This window comes from Passer montanus, unplaced genomic scaffold (assembly GCF_014805655.1).
Source record: "Passer montanus isolate IOZ18808 unplaced genomic scaffold, ASM1480565v1 scaffold67, whole genome shotgun sequence".
NCBI classification, from domain to species: domain Eukaryota; kingdom Metazoa; phylum Chordata; class Aves; order Passeriformes; family Passeridae; genus Passer; species Passer montanus.
In genome coordinates, this window is record NW_024371815.1 from 1,346,501 (window position 1) to 1,367,712 (window position 21,212).

A 21,212-nucleotide genomic window follows, 5' to 3' on the forward strand; every position below is an offset into this window, starting at 1 on the left:
TGTATGAAGTGATCTATGTAATCTGTTAAACTATTTTGTAGTTGAATCCGTTTAAGCAGACAGAACATTTTGAACCTTATTCACTCGAATTTAATAGTTTCTAATTATCAGGAGCTTTGTTTGGTCCCAGATATCTTGCTGATAATAAAATAGCAGGAAATAAAGTAGCAGTGTGATGCTCAAGGCTTTCATCATGGAAAAATATACTTATTTTCCTCATAATCCTTTTTTCCTTCATGTACTTGTATTGTAGTCCGCATGCCACTTGTGAACTGGAAGACATTTATTGACAGTCAATGTGCATTTCAGGTAGAGTCACAGTACTATTGTTAAGGTTATGAGAAGGAACAAAAAGCTTTACAAAACTATAGAAAATGGGAGAGCTATTGTTTCCACATTCCAGTTTAGAGTCACAGAAAAATCTGGATTGAGAAGCACATCTCAAGATTGTCTGGTCCTGCCTTCTGTAGGAAACTTTGTCTTGTGAAAGGTTATCCAGTGCCCTGCCAATCCAAGTCTTGAATGTTTGTACTGAGAGCAACCTAATCACAGCAACAATTATGCTTTTCTTACGTGTAGATGGAATTTCACATCTGGACATTTGTCTATCAGCTCATGAGCTCTAGTAGTTGAATACTTTGTGCAGTCTCACAGTCTGTGAATTACTATAAGGAATCTCTGTAGTTGTACCCTATCATTTATATCAGAAGGTATTTTGCCTTAAAGCACTCTTCTGCCTTAAATCCTCAGGTTTTATATTCAAGCTTATAGTATTTACTAGATGAAAAGTGAGATTAGATGTGCAAAATCCTTTTACTGGTGGTCTTCTGGTAATGACTTCAAATTATTAACAGAGCTAATCTAGAACAGGCATGTTTCCTAATAGAACCTAATCCTCAGTGAAGTCTGATGGCATCGGTGTCCTCATGCTCCTAAGATGCTGCAAGACAAGGACTAAATCCAAATAGTTAGATGCAATAATTGCCAGAGAGTCCAGTTGTTTAAGTGCCAGTATGGTGTCCTATGTGATGGAGAGAAAGATCTTGTAAACCTGATAGTCTTAGAGGTGAGATATCGTACAAGGAACAAGGCTGGTTACAACCACCATGTAAAAGAGATGTTACATGTTTTATTGAAGACAGTATTTTCTACTTTTACTTATGCATCATAAAAATGTATGGGATTTTGATGAAATTGTTAGTGAAGCTTGTCAAACTCTACTTACATTTCTTTAAGGGTATCATGTTAATGCATTGATAGCCAGAAGTGGATGGTATTAGAAGTCAGTGCTTGCTGTGTAAGGCATGTTGCAGCGAAGGAGGAGTCACCCTTTTTGGTATCAGCTTACTAAGCAATGGCAGCAGACTAGTATTTGTCAGCAACATCAACTTTCATGAAAAATCATCCTGGTTTCTAAAGGACTGAAAAACTGTGAAACCTAATGTAATCATGCAGCCTATAATTTGTCCCTTGTGAGCATTACAGGTGTGTTCATCCATGTGTGTTCATCCAGCACTCTGCAGGAATCACTATCTAATTAACACCTTGATACTTATCTGAGCTTTTAAACACAGCATGTGCACTCATATCAGCCATTTGAGATGGGGCACATGCAATAAAAATAAAAAATATTTGTAGATAGATTCCAGGAGTTTTTAGTGTAAAAGCTCATGAAGCAGTGTTTACTAATGAATTCAGCAGAGATGGACTACAGTCTTGACTACTCACATCCTAGTGGAAATGAATGTATTTGTATTAAGTTTGCTTCAGAACTGCCATATATCTGGAGATTTCCTTGCTTGCTACAGAAAGTACATTACCAAGAGACAGAACTTTCTGAACATTCCTGTTCAGCTTCCTTAGCCATGAGCCAGAACTGACATACAGATTCACTCCCAAATTTAGAAGTTATGTCTGTTTTTCTGTTTAAGAAATCACTTGATTTTTTTTCCCCCAGGATTTTGAAGAATTACAGAAACAACTTGAATCTAGACTCCAGAATACTGAAATGTCAGCAGCCCGTAATTCAGAGTTCCAGACTCTAGAAGACCTAGAAAGGAGGGAAAGGGAATATTCCGAGCACGTAATAGATAATGTAAGTTCTAATTTTTTCTAAAATTTTATTTTAATGCTATTATTTTGATGGGGAGTTCTTTAGTGCAATCGTTTTGTTGAGTATTCCACAGTTAGTATTTTTTATGTGTCCTGAAAATATTTTTCTTTGCCCCAGCAAAATATTTCCAACTCCCTTTGGGTGTGAATATGTTTTTATAGATAAAACATTTTTTATGCTTTTTGTAAAACACTACTGTTTTATCAGCTGAGAAGTGTCTGGTGCTTGTCTGATGATAAGATTTATTTCAAGCCTATGTATAGCCTGATTTTTAGGAATGTTATCCTTGCACCTTGCTTTTATCAAGGGAGTAAGGGAGTAATAAGAGCCTACAATTTTTTTCCAGCAGAAAGAAGTACTAAGACTATAGTTGCTGGGCAATGTTTTAGTATGTTTTTTTAATTTACTTCAGCAAAACCTTTTTCTTTAGCAGCTTTCTGCATGAGAATATATTTGCATTTTTTGATGTGAAAATACAGTTTGATAGCAGGCATTTGGGTTTTTTTTTCCTCTAAAGTAGGTTCACTGTGTCAGTATGGCTTTCAGGCTAGAAAACTGGAGCTTAAGAATATTCTATGTCCTGTTCTCCAGTAAACTGAGTCCCAACCCTGTTTTTGAAGTTTGAGCAAATTGACTGCTGATGAAAATGAGAGAGTGACAGCTCTGTGAGCTACCTGTGCTGATTGACCGTGGCACTTCAGCCCTGGACCAAACAGCCCATCATCTCAGCCTTGGGCCTTTTTCATACAGGAGTTAACATTTTTTAACGTCTGGTGCTTAAGTGCTTCCCTGGGAATTTTCTCTGCTTTCTCTGAGCCCTTCGCTTTATAGTGGAAGTCCTGGTAACATTGGAACATCTGTGTCAAGTTTCTTTTGCACTTTAACTTTGCTCAGTGGAAAAAATGATTGTTTAGAGTTTTCCAGAGTTAGTCATGTAAAAATAATTGCTGGCAACCTTGCTGAGCAGCATGAGGCATTTATTCACCAGCAGCGACCATCCTTCAGTGGGTCTGTCACTCTTGTGCCTGCAGATGCTTTTCGTTGTACTGAAAATAATTTCCCTCTATGCAGATTTGTATAGCTCTGTACCATGAACTAACTAATCCTGTCTTCCTCTGAGAATATAAAGGGGTTTTTGCCATACTCACAGATGCCATAATCACTTTTTTTTTCTCTGAAACTCATGGGTACTTAATAGAAATTGTGGTGATGGATGAATTTTTTACCTTCATGTGTACGAGTAATCCCACAGGGCACAGAATATTGACAGTGTGCACAATCATGTTTGTGGAATCAGAACCTAAAACTAGGGATTGTCCATACAATAATCTATCAGAATTGGCACATGCACTGTGTTGGCATAAAGTATTTCATTCCAGCCAGCAAAATGCTTATGTAGCCTCTATCTGTGAAAAGCTTTGATGGTGTAAAACAGTAGTGATTTTCAGCTTTTCTTTTTTTTGTAAAAATGTTGTTTGACTAGAATACCTGCTCCTACAGTTAAATAAACCTCCCAGAATAAAAGGGATGCAGTTTATCTTCTGGGTTTTTAGTATCAATACAAAAAATATTATAGGCTTTTATAGATGCAATATGTAGAGAATTAACAAATTCTTAGCTACTTAAAAAGAATTACTACAGTTATTTTAAAGGTCAGGTTTGACCTACTGGTTATGTGCCACCACCAATATATTATATATATATAATTTATATATATAAAATACATAATAGTCTCTTTAGCTTTGCAAATTGTTCAATATAACTAATACTGAGAGCTGTCTGACTTATATTTCAGTAGACTCCTATATATGCCTCTTTCTGTAATGAAATACCAGATGATTAATGAGGGAACATGGGTTGTTTTTGATTCATATTCCACAGATGGAAGCCTTCTGGAAGCAGACTGACAAAGCCCAGCAGGATTTTTTGGACCAATCAAAATGCTCAAGTGCCAAAGCAACGAAGATAATGATGGATCTGACTGAGAAGATGATTGCAGTAGAAAGCTTGTTAAGTGAATCTCAAGACTTGCAGGCAATGGTAAAGTAAAAAAGAAATAAAAGTTGAGACAGGTTTAGTCAATCTGAACAGAAAGAATTATGTCAGTGCAGAGTCTGTCAGTCCTGCCTCAGGAGTGATGTAGATTGCTTAATCCAGTTGGTCTCTTTGAGCTTTATTGTAAAGAGCTCAACTTCCATTGCACTTTGGGAAGATTGATAGGAGAATGATCTCTCTGCACTTGAGTTCTACTTCTCAGAATTCCATTTAGCTAGTCATATAAGGAAAAAGTGTTATTAATGCAGATGGTTAACCAGGAGCGAGAGCACGAGATCCAGTCGATGGAGAATTGTTACTGTGGGCATTACAAAATTTTGTTTTCTTTCAAAATATTTATTCCACTTTGACTGACAAATCCTAATTTAAATTTGAGGGTGATTCTATGTGTTCAGTGACTATAATTTGAATTGAAAATTGTTATCAGCTCTTAGGGATATGGTCTGAAGAGGGAAAACTGTGTTCCATCACCAGCACTGTGCTTTATGTTGTGTTAAATCTAACAGATCCTTCCTTGTTTTTTGCACAGGATATGCTGAAGGAGTTACATGTAATTTATAGATTAGCATACATTTAGAATCATTGCAGTAATTTGGTGTATAAACAGATACAGTAATTACTAGCTTGTTAGTTTTGCACTGGAGTAGCTCAGTAGACTGAGCTGGCCAGGTATGAAAAAAGCCTTTGCTGCTTGTCACACTTGACCCAAACTGGGCTGCTGTACAGTAAGTTCCTTCAGAGGGGCAGACTGCAGATAAGATGATCTGGATACAGATACAGGAGATATTCCTGCCTGAACTCAGTACTGTGATGATGCTGCAATCTCATTGCAGAGTTCATTGTAGGTGCATCTCTATTGATTACAGTAGGTCAGAGAATCATAGAATCATTTGGTTTGGAAAGGAGCCTTGAGATCAAGTCCAGCTGTTAAGTTAGTACAGCATTGTCAAACTCTTTCTAACCTTGCAGCACTGTTTAAAGCAGCTGCACTTTCACCCAGGAAATCTTTCTCTACTGTGATCATGAGCTGCTTCTTTAATAGTGCCATAAAAGCTGCTAGGCTGTAGGCAATTACACTAATTTTTAATATATGTATTGAACTCTGTCTGACCATGTGTTTGAAGGAATCACAGCATTATCAGAATCAGGTATATGTCCTCATTTCAAAATAAGTACTGGTGTGCCATATAGTAACTTGAAAAGAGGTCCAGGACTTCCATGTTGTTTTCTGTCCATCTATCCTTCTTGAGTATTTAAGTTTTTTCTGCAAGACTGTTAAAATATTTTCCAGACTTAATGTCTTCTTGACAGCTACAAATAATGAAAAACACCAATAATTTTAGATTAGCACTTGCAACTGAACATGCAGTTAACCTACTGCTAGCCTGCACTGACCAAGGCTTCCAGAAGTATTTAAGTACATGAAGATGGTGATTCACATGGTTTTGAGAAGCCTCAGTGGTTTTCTTCGTGTTCTAGGAATCAGTAGTCAAATCAAAGAAAGGAAAATCAAAGAAAGGAAAACACAACTACAGATACATTCTTGGTTTCTAAACAGGACTTTATGTTTGGTTTAGGACATTCAGGAAAGGTTATTCAACTGGGAGCTTATGGTGAAAATGATTGATTCACTGAAGTCCTCTATACCAGAAGAGTGTAAGGGTAGATTAAATACTGTGTCAAATATTCTGGACCACTTAACTGTAAAGAATAATCTTTCAGTCCGACAAAAGGAAGAGCTTCTAACAGACCTGCACAAGGCCTTCTGGGAGCAGCTGGCACATTACAGTAATGGTGAGTACTTAGACTGGAGTTCATGACTTACATGAATTCTCATTGCTTTAAAGAGTAAAAAAAATTACAACTTCAGCTGTATATACCTCTCTATTTTAAAAAGATACTAATGAATTGACCAGGATCAGTTTTATTCTGCAGGGTATATGTTTGGCATGGAAACTTTGACTTCAGGCCTTTTATGTCTTATTCCAGGTGTTACTAGGTACTTATTCTATAGTTCATATAATCTAATTCCATTAATTTGAATTGTACTTGCTACAAGTATTTGTGATATTTGTCCATTTACTGTTCACATACTTGGCATTGCTGGTCATACTGGCTGACATAAGACACTGTCTTAGGATTTCCTGATAGCATGTAAAGCCAGAAGCAGTTGTGCTACATACAAAGCAGTTGTGCTATCACTCTTCTGAAAACATAATGCTAAAGCTGAAGATCTTCCTATAAATCTCTCTTTTCTTATGTCGGACTAAAATACTTCAAAAATGAAGTATTTTCCTCTTCCTTTTGCACCTCTTCATATTGCCTATCTGAAAAATACGCAGTCATAATAAAGTCTAAGCTGACTGACCACTGATTTAAGGTTCTCTCTATGTCATTTTGTATGTTGCCTAATGCCCAGTGTTGAGAAAGATAGCCCCATCTTCTCTGATAGGTGCTGTTTCAGGGCTCAGTGCCTCCCATCAGCACTCACAGCAAATAATGGTAAACATCTAGCCAGAAGGAAAATAATGCAAACCACTTCAACTCAATTTCCAGAACCATTTCTGCTATTTTTGGACACATTTAAAGAAAATTGTCAGAGCAAAATGGCATTAGGTTTAGAGTTCAGTGAACTGAATAGTCAGAATGAATGCAGTCTTGTTGCGGTATATTCTTGCTGCAGTGCTGCTCACTCACTTTGGGCTTAGTGGTGATAATTTGTGCCTTATCTTACAATCATAAATTCACAGAATCACAAAATGGTTAAGGTTGAAAGAACTTCTGGAGGTTGTGTGGTCCACCCTGTCTGCTCAAGCAGGTTGAGCTACTGTTGGTTGCCCAAGATCAGTATCTCCATGTCTCTCTTTACTTGGCTGTGGAGCCCAGAACTGGACACAGCACTCCAAATGTGGCCTAACCAGATCTGAATGGAGAGAAGGGATCCCCTCCCTCTACTTGCTGGCTTATGTTCAACCTGGTGTGCACCAGAACCCCAGGTCCTTTCCTGCCAAGCTGCTTTCCAGCTGGGCAGTCCCCAGCATGTGCTTGTGCCTGGGGTTGTTCCTCCCCAGGTGCAGCACTTTTTACTTCCCATTGTTAAACTTCAGGAGATTTGCATCAGCCCATTTCTTCAGCTTGTCAAGTTCCCTATGCATGGAAGTACAAGCATGTGTGGTGTATCAGCCACTCCTCCCATTTTTTGTGACCTCTGCAGACTTGTTAAATTAGCACTCTGCTCCATCATCCAAGTTTCTGAGCAGAATTGCCCTCTGTATTGACCCCTGGGGTACACCAGTAGGTGCTGGCTTCCAGGTGGACTTTGAGCAAGTTTTCATTCCATCTCACTGCTCATCCATCCTCCTCTCTGTGAGGATCTGTCAGGAGACTGCATTGAAAACCTGCCTGAAGTCAGGGTAGCCAATATCCACCACTCTCCGTCATCTACTGAGCCAATTATTTCATCACAGAAGGTGCTGCAGACTTGATCCTCTTTCAGAACATCTAGCTGTGTGAACAGTTTGCTGATATTCACACATACAGGCATATTGTGATGTAGTTTCTTTCATGGATTTTTGTTTCTAAAACTGTCTATGCCTAGTTCATAGTTTTTACACAGGTTCAGCCACTAACATTCTTTAAGCATATATGGTTGTCTGTGGGTGATTTTTCCTTCTTTTTGTCAACTTTTACTTGTTCCAAAGCAAAAATACCTCTGTCAAGGCCTTTTTATGCAAAGTAGGTTTTTATAGTTATATATAACTATATATTATAGTTGGTACATCCTGTGCAGAAGAACATTATCAACCTCCTGGTTTTAGATAGAACTGAAACATGCTTTAAAAAAATTATCTGGAGTGCAGCATTTATTCCAATAGAGCCTTATGTTGACCTTTCTTATGAGCTTCTAAATACAAAAGTTAAACTGTACCTATAATTCACAAACAGAGCACAAAGCCAGCAAGACTGTGCTCCTAGGGTACAAAATAAGGAAATAGTAAAGAATCAATAGTGTTTAAAAGTAAAACACTGCTACATTTATTTAAGTGATATTTTCATTACAGGCTTTCCTGTACTTTTGGTGCACCTTCAAATGTTCCATGAGTGCCTCATCAGCCTGTAGATAAGCACAACAAATTAGCATGGAGAATAAATAACATTCTTAATGCTGCAGTACTGTGCTCCTTTTGTTTCTCTACAAAATAATTTCTCTTAGTTAAAGCAGCTTGGTGTAGAGGCAGAACAGCAGCCACAGGTAACTGTTCTTTTTAGCTGCTTGTGTCAGGAGTGTAGTACTGCTCTGGGGCAGGGTAACTGGGGGAAATTAGTAAAATTCTTCTTAGGTGGACAGGCAATGAGACATGAAGTGGCAGAACATTTAAAGCAGTGATTGCACTCAGCAGCCCAGGATGCAAATAGACTCGTTAATTTATATATCACTTGGAGCTACAGGGGGAATGAAGTGGGGAGGAATTTAGTCCCACATTAGTAGCACAAAATTGGAGGGACCTTGACAACTTTTACTGCAGGTTCTTGGATGATTCACTTTAGAAGTCTGGTATGTATGGGCTGCATGCCAGTTCAAGCTAATCTGAACTAGCACTGCTTTAGACCTTTTCTTCCCACCATATGTTACTGCCCCTGTCCTTGCAGCAGCATTTGCATATCTTCAGTTAGGTAATGAGACACTTACCGACCTTCCTGAAGCAGGAGGGGGAGGTTTGGGTGCTGCATGAGGCAATCTGTTTCTTGGACTAACACACTGCCTTTGCATAAAAAGCAGCACCAGTGAAAGGGAGGGTGCAGGATGGTAACAGTCCAAAAACCTGATAGATTTAAGTGCCATGTAACAATTTAGAAGTTCACATCTAAAAAGGCCATCAGGGTAAGAAGCAAATTTCAAATCCTGCATGGTGATTACTTGCCTATTTCACTCACTAACAGATCTCCGTGAGCTTATGTTGTGTGACAGTAGCAGATGCTGCTTTCTCCCTGTGGAGTTGTGGTGCCTAATTGTTTGTGGTTTATGTTCCAGAGTGCATGCAACAAAGTAAAGACCTGATCTGGAAACGGCTGGAGTGCCGTGCGAAGAAGAAGGAAGAGTTCAAACGCAGACAGGAAGCTGAACGTGAGAGTCTCCTTAGCAAAACTTTTCCTACTGAAGATGTTCATCATTTTCTCAAGGTGAACAAGTAAAAGCTTATTTTCCCTGTTCTATTAGTTTTTAAAGCCAAATGTATTGCAGATTTCTCCCAGTTCTGTAAAACTGGGAATTTAGGGTCCTTGTGAGAATCATGTGCGGTAGCACAGGTGGGCAGGGTCAGAACCTCTGCTGCCATGGCTTTTCCTGCAGCATTGGTGTTGGTGCATTGGAAGAGAATGCCAATGGGGTTAATGCAAAATTGCATGTTTCGTAGAAAACATCTTTACTTAAGTACTGTGAGTTGCTTCAAGACAGGAAATACCTGGAGGAAAGTATCCAGCCTGAATTACAGAAGAAAACAGTCTGCACTGATCTAATTGCTTTTCTATGAGTGGGGTTACTGAGGCTCAAAAGACTTGCCAAATTTCAGAGAAGTAGAGGAAAAACTAATTATGATCTCTGGCAGGATGCCTTAGAGAAGGTTTGCAATTGATAATTTAATATGGTATACAATGGCCAGTGTAACGTTTTTGTGCTCATATTTTCTATAGAGATTTGTTATTATTGTTCCAAATGAATATACAAAATCAGAGTTCTTGGCTGTAAATGCTGAGAGCTGCAAAATTTGAGTAACTGCTGACAACTGCAAACCCAAGTTATTAAGAATTAAAAAAAAATCAATACTCAGTTTTTGTGAAAGTAAATAATTTAAGGTGAAACTGGCTACATCCAGCAGCATTAAACTTTTGATGAAATCTAATAACGTAGATAAAATTACTGTATGAGAAGACCCAGATTCCATCTGCAGCAAACTATCAGAATTTATTGGTCTTAACCCTGCAATTTTGCACCATGGGGCCATATTCTTTAATTATATTGTATGAATTGGATAAAGCAGTTACTGTTTCTTATGCACACTTACCTGGCAACACCTCACTCCAAAACGACTAGAGCACTTTTTGTATCTTTGGCTTTTCATAACTTGAGACAAATAATTCTGTCACATTTTTGTAGCCAGTGTACACTTGTGAATGTATTTTCCTTTTAGACACCATTGGACACTCTTGGACACATCCCAGATTCATTGAACAAAGCTTAAAAATTTTGCTGTAAGACCCCTTCCCTACAAAGGTACAGCCACACAGCTTTGTGCAAGAGATGCTCTATTCAGTGCACCTGATGAACAGAACATTAGTCTAGAGTTTAATTAAGCCCACTCAACACCTTTCTGACAGGCTGAGCAGGGAGGGGCAATGTGCACTTCATGCTGCAGGACAGAACACAGCTGAGTTTTAGGATTATGAAATGCCTGTGTACAAATTATGAAAGTCAGAAATGTAAGCCTTTCTGCTGCACAGTGAGAAAGTCTTTTGTCCCAGAACAGATGGGGTCTTAAGTGTAGAAACTCTTCAAAGAATAAGAAAAATTTGTACCTGCAGCTCCCATGGTTTGACTTAAATAGTACAGTAATTACTTTGGGAGAACAATCCACTTGGCACTGAGGAGCTATTTTAAGTTTGTTTCATAATTTCACAGCCAGCCCAATAGTAAAAGAATTGATTACAAAGCCTCACCATGAGCCCAGAGCTGTACCCACCAAAAACACTTCTTTTCTCTGCCTTTCCCCCTTTATCTCATCAAGGGCTCACACCACCATGGTAGCAGCCTTGCCAGTAACTGACCTTACTGCTGAATTTTAGGTGGTTGCCAATTATGATGGTGTATTTTGCAACAAACTTCATTCACATCAGATTGCTCTGCACACAAGTAGGGTGGTAACAATTGAGTTGATGCAGATCTGATTTTTTTTATAAGACAGAATGAGATATATAGTAAAGGTTGGAGTCCCTATATCCTTCTTTCTCCTTCATCTGTGTTTCTGTTGGAAAAGGAGCATTTTAATTTTGTCTTTTACTGGTAGGGAATGATCAATGAATGATCAAGGAATGATCAATGAAGAACACAAACCATAAAGTGTCAGTTACAGTAACCCAGTCTGGCTCTGCCTACCCACGGTGGAAATACAAGTTATAGCAGTTAATTTGTCAAGTTCTATCATAAAGTATGACTCCATGACATGTGTGAGTTTTCAAGTCTACCTCTACAAGAATGCTGAAGCATTTATGGGCACTTTGGTTCTCCTTAGCAGAGCTCTATTGACATACCTAATGAAGAAAGCCATATTTACCATGGGAGTGAAAGGGAGCACTTGGCAGATTAAATCAAAATCTGTAATACTTATGTGTAATGCTACTCAGTAGTCTGTAAATTGAGGTAGTCTTTGTCTGTGAAATACAATTTTCCATGAGTCTCCCAACACATCCACAGTCACAGTCCTTGCATGAAGAAAAAAAATTCATCCCTCTTAAAACTGTGACCAAGGACCAAGTCAGGACCACATCATAGACAGCCTTTTAGGAATCACCATGGGTCCTGGTGACCCAACCCCAGTGCAAAAGGCCTGTACAGTGGGATACAGCTGTAACTCAGGTGTCTCATGGCGATGTCAGGTGGCTGTACTGTACTTCATAGTAATGGCTGTGATGTAGTGATATTTATACAGTGGAAGGCAGGTTTCAAATCAGATAACTTCATATGTTTTCTAGTAGTATTTACATATTATTTAACCCCATGTTGCTGAGGCTAAGAAATTTTATACTCAAGACTGGATAAGCTCAAATTAAAATGGTAAGGCAAGTTCCATTTCCCTCTGAGTCATGGTTCCAGGTAAACAATTACTGTTGTAGTGATACATGGGAAGAGCATCAAGGAAAAAAAGGGAAGGATCACAAGAAACTATTAAGATCTTCTCTGCTATTTAAATATACCTACTGTGTTTCTGTTTTAGGCTTACCATGAGCTGATGGAGAAACACTGGCAAGCACAGTGGGATCTGGAGGAGGAGGATGACTGTGAGAGCACAGAGGCTGTCGCTGATCTCTACAAGGTGCCACTTCTAGTGATAAATGTCATTTGCTAAATTAATTTTGAAGACTGTCTAACCCCACTACAGTGTCAGGCCTTGGGGAAGATTGGGGAATTGCAGGAAGGATCACCTCCAGGAATTACAGCTCCAGAAAGCTGGGCTGATGATGCAGAAGTTGGAGGCAGGACAGTCTTCCATATTAGCTTGCCTTTTCCCGTATCTTTCCAAAACACTATGTTTCCTAACCTCATGTTAGTCAGAAAATGTCTGCATGGTCTGCCAAAACATGCTGCCCAGGTGGCTGACAATGTTGCAGTAATGTTGAGAGCATACAATGTTATTACTGCCAGGAGGGAGATTTCATTAATGTGGCATAATTATCTCTTCTGCACTGTTACTGGATGATACTATTCTAAGTGAACTTCACTACATCTCCAAAGACAATCTTCTTATTCGTTTCTCACAGAGAATTTTTTTATTCTAGTTAGTTCCATGAAATAGGTTCAGATCTTTGGTGTAATGTTTTAACACTTCTTTTTTGTTACTGATTTGGAAAATTCCAGGTGCTTCATGCTTTTGCATCATCTTTAATTATTTTCTGTCTATGCAGAAAAAATATGATAACATGATCTGTCTGGTGAAGCCCAAAACCATAGTCAGTAGTGACCTTTAATTAGGCTGGAACTAATCACTTTCAGCTCAACAGGATCCTTGTCATTATTAATTATGACCAGATCAGGATATTGTGGAAACTTGTGGTCCCTATCACATATGGCTAATATACCCATACAATCTTAATTAGCAGTAGTCCATATGCATTTTTTCAAATTCATTTGATAAAAAAATGAAGTCAGTGAATCAGAGTAGATTAAATGTACAAAGCTGTGTAATGTAGGAAAAATCAACATGTTTGCTGATATTACTGTGCTCAGTTCATCATCTATAGTTACTAACTTCTCCATCCCATTCCTCAATTCATGTGAAGTCTGGAGACTAAACAATTTTTTTTTTAAATCTACACAGTTCCTCCTCATTTATGAAATTATATTGCTTTCCTTTATTGTGTACTCTACTTTAGTAACACTAAGACAAGACTGAAAATCCTATGTCTTTCAGTACTAAGCTAAGTTTTCTTTCCCACTAAAGAGAAATTGGTTTGGCTAAATTAGGTTTTTCTAGAATTGCCAGGTTGCCGGGAGAACTGCACAAACTTGAATTCTGCCAGTTCACCAAGCTCTAGGCCATTATATTACATATTACAGCTACTCTCCTGTGTCTAGATCCAAACACTGCCAGACATGAAAAGCTGCAAGTAATGTGATTCAACTGGCATCTGTTAAAGGAGGGTCCACAAATCTTTATTTCCACTTTCTTTTTTCTGCAATAAAATATTCTTACTGTGATATTTAATATAATGAGCAACTACACTTTCTCCCCTTAACTCCAAATACAGATCCTATGAACTGTTTTAAAAGAGGAGGCTGCTTTTGAATATACCTTATAAGCTAGAAAGAAGAGATAATACAAATGAGCATAGCCCCACTGAAGGTAAATGGGGCTGTGCTGACTTCTGCAGCTGAGGACAGTGCAGTGGTTACATGTTTTCCATAGCCAGGGGCATAAAAGCAAAACTAGACTTGTTGTTAAAGGAAGGAGGTGCATCTCACAAACACAATGCTTTTGCTTCTCTCTCTGCTCCACCACACACCCAGAGCAGAAGTGGAGCAGGTACAAGCACAGGTCTTTCCCTGGGCAGCAGGACTTCACCTCTTCACTTAGCTGCTCCAGTTTTGTCATAGGAAGAAAATGCAGGGTAGCAATGGGGAGATTTCAGAGATTTGAGATCCTCCACAGTGCAGTTGTGTGACTGCAGCTCACGTAGAGTTAAACAAGCAGGCATTAACAAGCTGGGTACCAGCGAGCCTCACATGGCAGCATCAGCTCTGTGCTACAGATCTGTGTCCCCACTGGGTTTGGACTTTGTAGAACCAGCTGGTTTGGGCACTTGTGTAAACACTGCAAAGCCTGATGTTGCCTTTCCAGAAGATCTGCACTCCCTGAAGCTTAACTGACAGTCATTTGCCTTGCAAATGGAGAAGCTGAAACACGATCTCAATGAAAAAGGTGATGTTAAAATTTAAGGAAAAGGTCACCATGTGGCTGAACGGGTAACCAGTGAGTATTCTCAGGACAGAAGAAAAGGTGTTACTAACCTCTAAGAGCCACTCCCTTGTGGAAGATCCTTAGTTTGTTCCCACAGTGCTCTTCTAAGCCCTTCTCAAATTTCTATGCCTTTTCCATTTTTTCATTTTTCACCTTTTAAACAGATCAGGATAGACTTATATAACCCTCTAGCACTAGGGAAGTCTGTACTGCTACAGTACATGGAAGAATTATCCAAATTGGTGAATAAATATGTAAAAATTCAATGATCTGGAAGCTGACTGTGTTTGCATAGAATAATTGAGTAGGTTTGTTTTGTGTACGCATGAATAAATCAATTAAAATGATTTAACCAAGGTCAGTGGAGTCTGTTGATGCCTGAAGTGAATGAATGAGTTATATTTGGAGGACTTTCAGCCACACTACTGGATTAAAATAGTGTGCTGTAGGTGAATAGTCTTGTGTCTAGACACAGGCTCCATAACTAATTTTTGAAACGTGTGTGAAAAATGAGGGCAAATTATTTTGATTATCACAGTATATCATAACTGAAGGAAAAAATGTGCAAATATAATTGGATGGATCAACCTAATATTTTCTTGAACACGGTCTGCAGAATGATCCTGTATAGAAGGGATTCTGTGCTGGTTTTACCATTATTTTCTATTACATGGCAGCAGTAATGCACCACCCACCCCACTCCCTGCCCCAGTACATCCAGTTCTGTTTCCCTTGAACAGGTTAATGGCTAGGTCAAACCTGTCTCAAGTTTAACATATCAGATAGTCACCAACCTTGAATATTTTCCCTCTTTTTGTTGTTGTTGTTGTTGTTGTGTGAGCTACACGTGTATTTCAGTAGGGAAAGGAGAAGTGAAGAGGTTGGGGGGATAACACTGTTATTAAAACAGACATGCAGATTGCACAGAGGAAATCAATTAACAGCTAGGAATTACATAGTACGTGGTAAGATAGGTCTTTTTCTTCTGCCTTTATTTCAAAACCATAAAAACACAATTTATTCTCATTTATAATTCCCCTTTGCTGATAGCCATTCACCAGAATGTTATTTCATTTGGCTTGACATGGGAATAAAATGCACAAGAATTTAGACTAAAAGCTATTAAGTCATGAGTATTATCAATAGGCAAGGCAGTAGACATAATTGTGAGTTTGAGGAAAAGTATTTGATTTTTTCTATTGTTAGTAAAAGGGAAAAAAATATTTTTTATAAAAAGTAGAGATTCTCTGAGACTTGGTCTTTCATTACTTTCCATGTGTAATTTTGTTAACATGAGATATGGTTAGGGATGCTGCACTGCATTTTTGGGTACCAAGAGCTGGCATCTTTTTAGGGGGAATCAGTCAGTTTGTCTCAGGTGGAGATCTCTATCAAGAGACCTCCACCTCAAAGGCTCACTTTTGAAATTTTTGCCCTGTGACTTACCCCAAAAATACAGCATCATCTAATAGATTAAATCTGTGAACTCATACCATGAGAGCCCATTCTAATTCTGGGTTTGGGCACTATTAGGTTTGTTTTGGTTGCTTCAGTCAAAGCTGATACAAGATGTCTGATAGGGGTAGCCTTCATTCTGAAGTCATCCTCTTACCTTACTGTATAAGAAAATGGATTTTACCACTATACAGATTCACAATTGGCTAATAGTTAGATCTCATGAACGATGTAACCTTGTCTACAAAGGCATATTTCTAAAAAAGGAGTTCCAACAGAGAAGATTGGAACTGCCTTCTGGGTAAATCAAAAACCAGTGAGGGGGTAAGACTGAAATTTCAATAGACCTCCATTTTAAATGTGTGGAAAACAAGTAGTGGAGCTTTTTTATTAACTTGTGCTAAGAATGACTTCAATGTCACTGTGCTGTTTTGATGTTAGGATGCTTAAAATCCAGTAGACATTTTGTTTTCCAATTGACTTTCCAGAATTCTTCACATGGAAGAGAGAAGTACGTGCAATCAGCTTTTCCCTGTTTCCAGTGGTGTATCTTCTGAGTGTATGTGGAGTATCTTCTGGTGGCCAGTGGTGTGTGTGTCCAGTGTCCCAGAATTTTGGATGTATTTATGGGATGTATGATCTGAGTATTGAATCTCTGTCCTTCCTAAGATACAGTATGGTTTGGGAGATGAATCTCTTACCCCCTAACCAAGTGTCCTAGCCACTGAACTTCTGGGGGCACATGCAACAGTGTTCCACAGCTTTGATCAGATACTTAATTCCTTCAATAAAATGTTCTATCACAAGTTAACAAATAGTTGTACAGTTGCCTCCTTGAGGCATATATACTTTTCAGTGGCTGGCATGTAAAATAAACTACAACCATTGTTGAGGCATATATACTTTGTTGAGGCATATATACTCCTTGAGGCATATATACTTTTCAGTGGCTGGCATGTAAAATAAACTACAACCAGCCTTTCTAAATACATTTTCCTGCTTCACAATTTCATCTATATGTAGGAACCTTTTAATCTTTTAGGTTTAAGGGGGAGAATTAATATTGTTCTTTGAGTGAAATCTGATAAGCTTTGCATTTCCCCAGGTTTTTGACAAAATTATATATTTACTGCCTTGTTTAAAATTCAGATGCACTCAGCGTTTTAATCTAAGCCCATTTTATTTCCGTGTATACCCCATGGTATTTCTTTATGTATTTCTCTGGGGATTTTTTAAAAAGCTTTGAGATTGACTGCCAGGTACTACAAACAGGTTCATTCAATACTGCAATCAGCTGTTCTGTCAATAGAATCAATTTGAATACATTTCATTAAGTCAAAGCTCTAAAAACAAGAGATGGCATATCAGGAAGCTTGTAAAAAATATTTGTAGAGGCTCTAGTCCAAAAATAAGATCCTGGAAGCAGTACTTTTCTTTCCTGTGAAAAATAACTTTTATAATACATGGTGTGCCATCCCTGCTCACAGACAGACTTTATTGCAGTTTGAAATCAAGTACATTCCTTAGACTACAAATAGTTTTGAACTATTTTGTTAGCTTGAGTCACTGGGTAGAATTCAGCCACATCTGCAATCTTTCTTAAATGTAGACTTAGTATTTCCCCCTCCCAAATTTTTAAAGGCCATTTTGCCACATTTTTTAAGTGCTGCATTAAACAGCATGGCCACTGTGTTGTCCCTGTGGTGTGGCCTCTGGGTACAGCATGCTGTCCTCTTAGGTCTGGCATGCAAGGGCTGCCTGGGCTCTGATGTCCGTGTGATTGTCACTTTTATGAGGTGACATATACAGATAAGTCATTTTGTGGGAACCAGACCTAATCACATTTTTCTTCAGTAACTGTGGTAGTGCCAAAGGTAAGCATACAGTATAATTTGAAGGTGCAGGGGGTACAGGGAGAACAAAATGTCATTGACAGCCAGGAACAAAATACCATATTTTTGTTCTGTGCAAAATATTTCATGGCAAATAACAGAGCTGTGAGCTGTGCTGGGGAAATGCTATCAGTTCCAAAGCAAAATGTGTTCAAAAGGGATTTAGCTGCCATTGTTAAGGAATAGAATTCCTTAACACCCTGCCTGAGATCTTTTGATCTACTGCTGTAGAAATGCCACAGACTCCTCTAGACTCCTTCTGAACTATTTCAGACCCAATAGAGAAATTCTTGTATCACTAAACACCCAGTAAAGGCAAGAGAATTAATATGTCCTGAAAGGCTGGTAAAGTTCAGAGGAGAGATGGTTTAAAGAGATAGAGCCATTATTCTGTAAATGTTGTATGGGATATGTAGATTAGAAGTGCAGTATCTTTGAGTTTATGTTAAATCTGAGAACTTGGAGTCTTGGATTTTAAAATGACAGCAGAAGAGAGAATTCAAGTTAACCATTTGGCATTGCTTTTGGCAAGCTAAGCCAGGCCCACAACTACACAGATTATTAGGATGATATAAATTGTGCCTCTTGTTGTAACAGGAACTTGTAACTATAATAATTAGGGAGTTAGGGCTATAATACTTCAGCACAGGATACACCTATGTAGCAAATGTTCCCCTAGTGACACTGCCATGTCTAGATTGTGAGCAATCACTAGAAATGGGAAGAGTATTATCAGAAGTTGGATATTATGTTGGGTCTTTGGCTACTAATTCTCATCAGTACTCATTTTCAAAAAGCTGTAGTCAAATTTGCAAGAATTCAGAATACTTTGAAATTAAAGAAAGCCAGTGGGAGCTGGATTCTGAAAATCCTGCCTCATTTAAACAGGTAAGAAAGTGGAAAGAGCTGAGATGGCTCATCTCAAAGGTGTAGTGAACATGTTTTTTAGTGTTGTGCCTCAGTTTTATCCATAAGAAGAGGTTACTGCAGGGAGCTGTTAAGCTATTTATTGTTTGTGAAACAGCTAATTAATATGGTGATTAGCATCCTAGAGGGATCATAGGAGGAAAATAATAATTTAGTTCTCAGTGCACAGCTTGTATATTTTACAGTAAATGAGAAATATTAAAATGTTTTGCAGAAATCAATCACTTCAAAGGGTATTTATAAACCTAAACATGGAACAGATAAAGGTGGTGTGAAAACATTACATGAATCCCAAATGTGGGCACAGAACTATATTTCTTATTCAACCTAAATTCTGGTCTTTATTTCTTGTTCTTATCCTTGCACTTTTCTATTATTATTTTCTAGTATTTTGTATTTTATATTTCAATGTCTAGCAGTTAGAATGGAGTCTTACACATTAGACATTATAGCAGTGTTTGCCCCTCCCAAAAAAAATTCCACTAGAACTTCCGTTGTCTGTAAGCTGCAGACAAGCATATTTGACATCTAGATAAATATCCCTGTTTCTGTTGAGAGTTTCTATTTTTTGATCATCTAAGAAATGGTAATTCAATCTGTATTTAAAAGAAGGTAGCATCTAGAAGATCTGACTTGTTTTTTTAACAGGAGTCCTTAAGAGAGTTTCAAAAGTATTATCAGTATTTTAAAGAAAATAAATATATGTGTTTTCAAGAGGGTTCACACTGGTTTGCAATGAAAGCAAGCCCAGCTAGACAGTAAAGCTTCTTGAACTGGTAGGATTATGCAGAACTCACAGAGAAATAGCTCATCATCCTGCAGGAATCCTGCAGTGTCCTTGTGACTTTCCAGTGTGGTTTTGTTCCCTTTTCAGCTGGGAAAGCTACCTGTTCCCACTGCTGCCCAGAAATTATCTCAAATACCACCCAGTTTGCCAACACAGCTCCCATCATCACTGTGTATTTGACAGTGAACCTACAACTGAGTTTTTAGCTTGGATGTCATCTGACTAAATCACCACAGTGCTTCTTGTGAGTGAAACAGCCTCAGCAATTTAAAACTGTTTATATGGGACTAGTTTCATTAAAACCACCAGAAGATGTTTGTTTTCCTAGACTTGAAACTATTCTGCATCAGGAATGAATTTGAATAATTCTGTTCTTCAGGCATTAAAAAGTGTCATATTTTGAAGTACCAACTACTGACATGACTGATGTTACTTTTGTCTAGCTAAAAGCCATAGCATCCTTTTTAATCTTCCCTCTTTCTTCATTTGTTTCATATCAGCACCTGAGAAAATGTGCCTACAAGTTGTGCTACACTGGATTGTTTCCACAGCTACTTTCAAAATAGGTGTTTTTATAACACATCACCATAGCCAGTAAAACAAGATGTTCTTTTCTACTGCAGTCACATGTGAGCAACAGCCAGGGCACAGAGTCTCATGTGCTCTTGCCACTGTTGCATTTTAAATGCCTTGTGTAGCTTGAACCAAAACATTTTGTTGTTCCATCTACAAAACGTGGTCCTTTTAACTCAAGCCTTAGTGGCACTGGATTTTAGCTCTAGGATTTGGACACCAGCCCAGTTGTATTCACATGGTTCCCACACTGGCATCAATCAGGGAACAGCTCCAAGGGGCTGGGAGTTCACTTTGTCACCTGTTTCTCTCTGTCCCTCTCTGTTAGGAGCTGTACTCCAAGGCTTCCAATGCTTTAGCAGAGCTGGTGACGGAGCTGTTTCTTCAGACCCTGCCTGTGGTGACCAGCCTCTCTGTAAGAGAATGTGAGCTTCTGAAAGAGGAATGGCAGGAGAATTTGGTCCCTCAGCTGGAGAAATGGGAGAACCACCGCCAGAGACGGTGGAAGCTTTTCCAGGAACAGCTACTGCAAGAAAAAGAAGTAAGATCCATGTTATGCTTTGAGATCTCAGTGTCTTAAAAATGCAATACAGAAAAAAAAATCAAGATACTTATCTGTGGGGGTGTTTAGTATATAAATATATAGTCTGGTCCAGACACAACTCTAGGCTGAGGAGGAGCAGTTTTATCTGCAGCATGGAGTGGATATGTATGCTGTGCATGTAGGCTTGCATAGAGGAGTCAGAGAGTAATTACTGAACATCTGTCCACAGTGTTTGACAGCTTTGTCAGCACATAAACACTCTCTGGCAAGGCTGCTCTCTGATGTCCTCGACTGTTGGCATCTACAGAAACACTTCAAAAAAAACCTTCACCAGGTCTGTTTGGAGAGGGTACATATAAATACAGTTTCCAGGCAAGGAAGCCTGGCAATGATAAATATTTCTTACTAATTTTTATATATTAATACTGTAATAACTGGAAACATATGATACATACTTTTATAAGCTTACTCTACTCTGCAAAGGTGAAAAAACACACATCCAGCTTTCCTGCTCTGTGTGTGCCCAACATAGGGGGCATTTACTCCAGAGGAGAAAACAAGTAAGTGCTGAGACAGGTGTCTTTAGCATCAGACTGGGGCTCAAATATGCCTTTGGTTTATTCATGCAGTGCTGTGT

At 38.5% G+C, this 21,212-nt stretch overlaps 1 protein-coding gene across 2 annotated transcripts in view; it reads left to right on the top strand.

The window, feature by feature from the left end:
• The window catches only part of EVC (EvC ciliary complex subunit 1), a 50,987-nt gene that overhangs the window by 10,182 nt on the left and 19,593 nt on the right, over nucleotides 1–21,212 (top strand). For both annotated transcript variants that reach the window (XM_039728949.1, XM_039728950.1), the window contains exons 7-12: nucleotides 1,958–2,095; nucleotides 3,995–4,153; nucleotides 5,746–5,962; nucleotides 9,201–9,349; nucleotides 12,157–12,255; nucleotides 20,360–20,572. In XM_039728949.1, the coding sequence (XP_039584883.1) occupies nucleotides 1,958–2,095; nucleotides 3,995–4,153; nucleotides 5,746–5,962; nucleotides 9,201–9,349; nucleotides 12,157–12,255; nucleotides 20,360–20,572 (975 nt within the window). The remainder of the gene's footprint in view (nucleotides 1–1,957; nucleotides 2,096–3,994; nucleotides 4,154–5,745; nucleotides 5,963–9,200; nucleotides 9,350–12,156; nucleotides 12,256–20,359; nucleotides 20,573–21,212) is intronic.